The 3,619-nt window shown below is 47.7% G+C and overlaps 1 protein-coding gene across 2 annotated transcripts in view; it reads right to left on the bottom strand.

Annotated features, from left to right (window-relative positions):
* The window catches only part of TUBGCP3 (tubulin gamma complex associated protein 3), an 86,158-nt gene that overhangs the window by 27,964 nt on the left and 54,575 nt on the right, over nt 1–3,619 (bottom strand). For both annotated transcript variants that reach the window (XM_012811527.2, XM_023519180.1), the window contains one exon: nt 1,474–1,663. In XM_012811527.2, the coding sequence (XP_012666981.1) occupies nt 1,474–1,663 (190 nt within the window). The remainder of the gene's footprint in view (nt 1–1,473; nt 1,664–3,619) is intronic.

Here is a 3,619-nt window from a genome sequence, read left to right as displayed (position 1 = left end):
AGCTCAAGACGCTGCGCTCACAGCAGCCTGGCCAGCTCAAGATGCTGCACTCACAGCAGCCTGGGCCAGCTCGAGACACTGCGCTCACCTGGGCCAGCTCAAGACACTGCGCTAACAGCAGCCTGGGCTAGCTCAAGACACCGCTGCTGCACTCTTTTTAAAACTAGAAACTCAGATCACAATTTGAAGAAGAAATATAATTTTCACTTCATACCAAGAATGAGCCTTTAACTATTAAAAGCTGCATGGGGCCCACAAGGTGTGACCCGTTCCTCACTGGCATTGGCTTCCACACCCCACACCCACTCATACCCTCTCCGCAGGGCATTCAGAGAACATCCCCAGTCATGCTTCAGTGCACTCAGGGCCAGGACTCCATCCCCACTGGCCCCTCCATAGCTCACAGAGTGGACTCTCCAACTCAGGAGCACACCCAAGGTCAGCTATCGCCAGGTGTGCCTCAGAGGCACAATCCCTTTTGTCCTGAAGACTGCCATTAGTCAGAAGACAGGAGCACGAGAATTAAAGTATCTGAAACAGTGGCTCTCAAAGCACAGGCCCCACATGAGCAGCACTGTCAGCAGCTGAGAACCTGCTAGAATGCCCCTTCCCAAGGTGCCCCCAGGTCAACTGGACCAGCCACTGGGAGTGGGCCCGGCGACCCCTGTAGTTCTGAGAGGTTTGATGCACACTTGACTTTGAGGACCAAAGGCCTAAGACTGCTACTTCATTGCATAGGTCAGATTCAAAGGTAAGTCACTAGTTTGTGTCTTTAAAGGCACATTTAACTTAAGTGTCCCACAGGAAACACCAAAAATAATCAGTTCCAATTTTATCAATGCCTGAGCAAAAATCACCAGACCATGTCACAGCCACGCCTGGTGGGCTCACTGGCCAGCACTGCCTGGAGCCCTGGCTACACCCCTGGGCCCTACACTGTCTCTAGACTCAGGCGCGCAACAGGTGCTGGCCCAGAACCGCCCATGTCTATGGATGGACAGGGAGAACAGACATCTAATTCTGGAAGGGCCGATGCTATTATAAGAAATGTCAGAAAACAAAATGGAAAAGGTAGGGGCTGGGTTTTGTCTTTACATGAACCAACATTAAAAATATGGAGCTAAAATTTCAATTAAGATACACATTTTACTTTCAGATTAACTTCGTGAAAGTAAATTATAGCATGAAATCCTTATACCAAGAGATGGTAAGGGCCACAGTTTTGGTTAAAAGCAAGTTTGTCTTATGCATAAATCACAGTACGAGACCAGGATGCTTTGCTAACAAAGGGACTTAACTTTGGAAACATAACAACCTTATCTTTTCAGATTTCATTTTAGAAATGTGGTCTGTAAGAATTCAACTCATTTTCCTCTAACGTCACTTATTCTTTCAAACAAAACTGCAAGACTCTATCATGTTCAATATGTTATATATTTATAAAAATCCAAACAGGTAGTTATAGTTTCTTACTTCAGCAAATCCATTAAGTGCCTGATGAAGTCTCCTTGACCGAGAAGCAAGTAGCGCCTCATGGCCTGCATGTGGTCCAGCAGGCTGTACTTCTTACTGAGGATATCCAACAAGTATTTGCTGGTCTCAAAATAAGCAGCATCGATCTTCCCCTGAAATGCATTTTCTAAGTCCGTGAAGAGGTCTGCAGCTGGGAAGAACAAGAAAGGGACCCTGAGAACACACACACACAGTCAGTGCCAGCCTGCCTGTGCCACAGGAGACAGACAGCTGTGTGGGCCACAAAGGCATAGCCGAGACCACAGAGACGCAGACACCCCCAGCGGTTTACTCACTCGTGCACACCAATCCACCAGAGGACTGGGACAGCTCTGCTCGCAGTCTCCTGGCTGGCTCACTTCCTACCCAGGGGTCCTCAAACTTTTTAAACAGGGGCGCCAGTTCACTGTCCCTCAGACCACTGGAGGACCAGACTGTGGGCTTGGGACGAGTCGGCTGCTAAGCAGGACAGGCAGCGGCGGCAAAAACACCCAGCGGGCTGGATAAATGTCCTCAGCAGGCCACATGTGGCCCGCGGGCATAGTTTGAGGACCACTGTCCTACACTGTCACTGACACCTGAAATCTCAGGCTAACAAGGCAGGCCCATGCTGAGTCACTGGCACATTGTACCCCACCTGACTGCACACGCTGCCCTAAAGACCAACTTGGTAAGCTCAGGGAGCTGTCCACTGTGCTCAGTCGGCACTGTCATCGTGCGCTCCCTGGCACTCTCGGGAAGTGTGAAGAAGCCTAACTCCAGGTGGCAACACAAGAAAGGAAGTGCTTCTACCACTCTGTACTGGACAGAAATGGCACAAGGAGACTCTGACGATGCTAACTGACACCTATGCAGCAAATGCTCAGGAAGTACATCCAAATACTCACTTTCATTAAAAACTACAACACTCAGCACAGGAATCATCCCCAAGCTGAGGAACAATCTAAAAGTGAGAAAAGATAAAATCCTTGTTCCAGGTTGAGCAAGAAAATGAGGCAATGCCTTCGAACACACGCTTACGTCCCCTTCCACCCTGGTCAACCAGGGTGCGAATATCAGACGACTTTAAAACTCCTGTTTATCCTTCTGAAAGAGCTCACTTGAGCCTACTTAGCACTGCTGTCACTGCAACCACACACTGGACTGGGCAGGGGCAGACGCAGACACCCCAGTGAGGATGACACCACCTTTGAGGAAGAGTCAGGTCTGCCCGCCACAGCACAGAACCTCGTGTGTTCGCAGGGTTGTATTTTAAAGGGGGGGGGGGGAGTATATTTCTGTGATTATATGTATGTTTTAAATGTAAATATTTTTCCCCAGAAATGCTTTACCATACTCTGGTTTGAGCCATTGAAGATTTCCACTCCAAAGAAAAGGTCTGAATAAATATTAATGAATTTTAGCTGAAAGTAGTATAGTAACATATAGAACCCAGAGCTTTCCTCATAACGCTCGTTGTTTCTTAATGGTCTAGGCCTTTTTTACTTTTTATTCTTTATTCAAACAGTCAAGTCTTCACAATTTTCTCACAGATAAATATAAATTTGACATTTTCCACTGTTATTTGTATTATTCTCAATCTTTCAGGATCTATACTTTTTATCTTCCCACCTATACTATAAATTCAGCAGGAGAAATCATGTTCTCCACAGATGCTGACAGCGTAAACAGGACAAAGCGGGAGCCACTGTCACTGGGAAGCAGCAATGTCCCCCCACACCCCAAACCCAGGCTGAGTGAATCTATGGTGTAGCCTGGCGTTGCACAAGGTCTAGGCACATCCTCCCAAACTCTGAAGATCCTCTCTAGATGACGTGAGTGCTGACCACAATGTGCAGCTGCGCAATACTGGCTGGAGAGGGAGTTTTGCCTGTATTATTTGCAATATTGCATTTCAACACATGTACGTACACACACATAGATTTTAGTTCTGCGGTTGATTTACTCTACAGATAAAAAACAAACAGGGAGGCTGACATAGCAACAGCAGAAACATGAGTATAAGAGCAGAGCAGCAGCACACGCAGCCAGCAGCTATACCCGCAGTGCTCTAACAGCGGCACACACAGCCGGCAGCTACACCCGCAGTGCTCTAACAGCGGCACAC

Source organism: Otolemur garnettii, unplaced genomic scaffold (assembly GCF_000181295.1).
Source record: "Otolemur garnettii isolate 467f Iridium unplaced genomic scaffold, OtoGar3 scaffold00161, whole genome shotgun sequence".
NCBI classification, from domain to species: Eukaryota; Metazoa; Chordata; class Mammalia; order Primates; family Galagidae; genus Otolemur; species Otolemur garnettii.
Note: the sequence above shows the minus strand (reverse complement) of the source record. Positions and strands in the feature narration are given on the sequence as shown.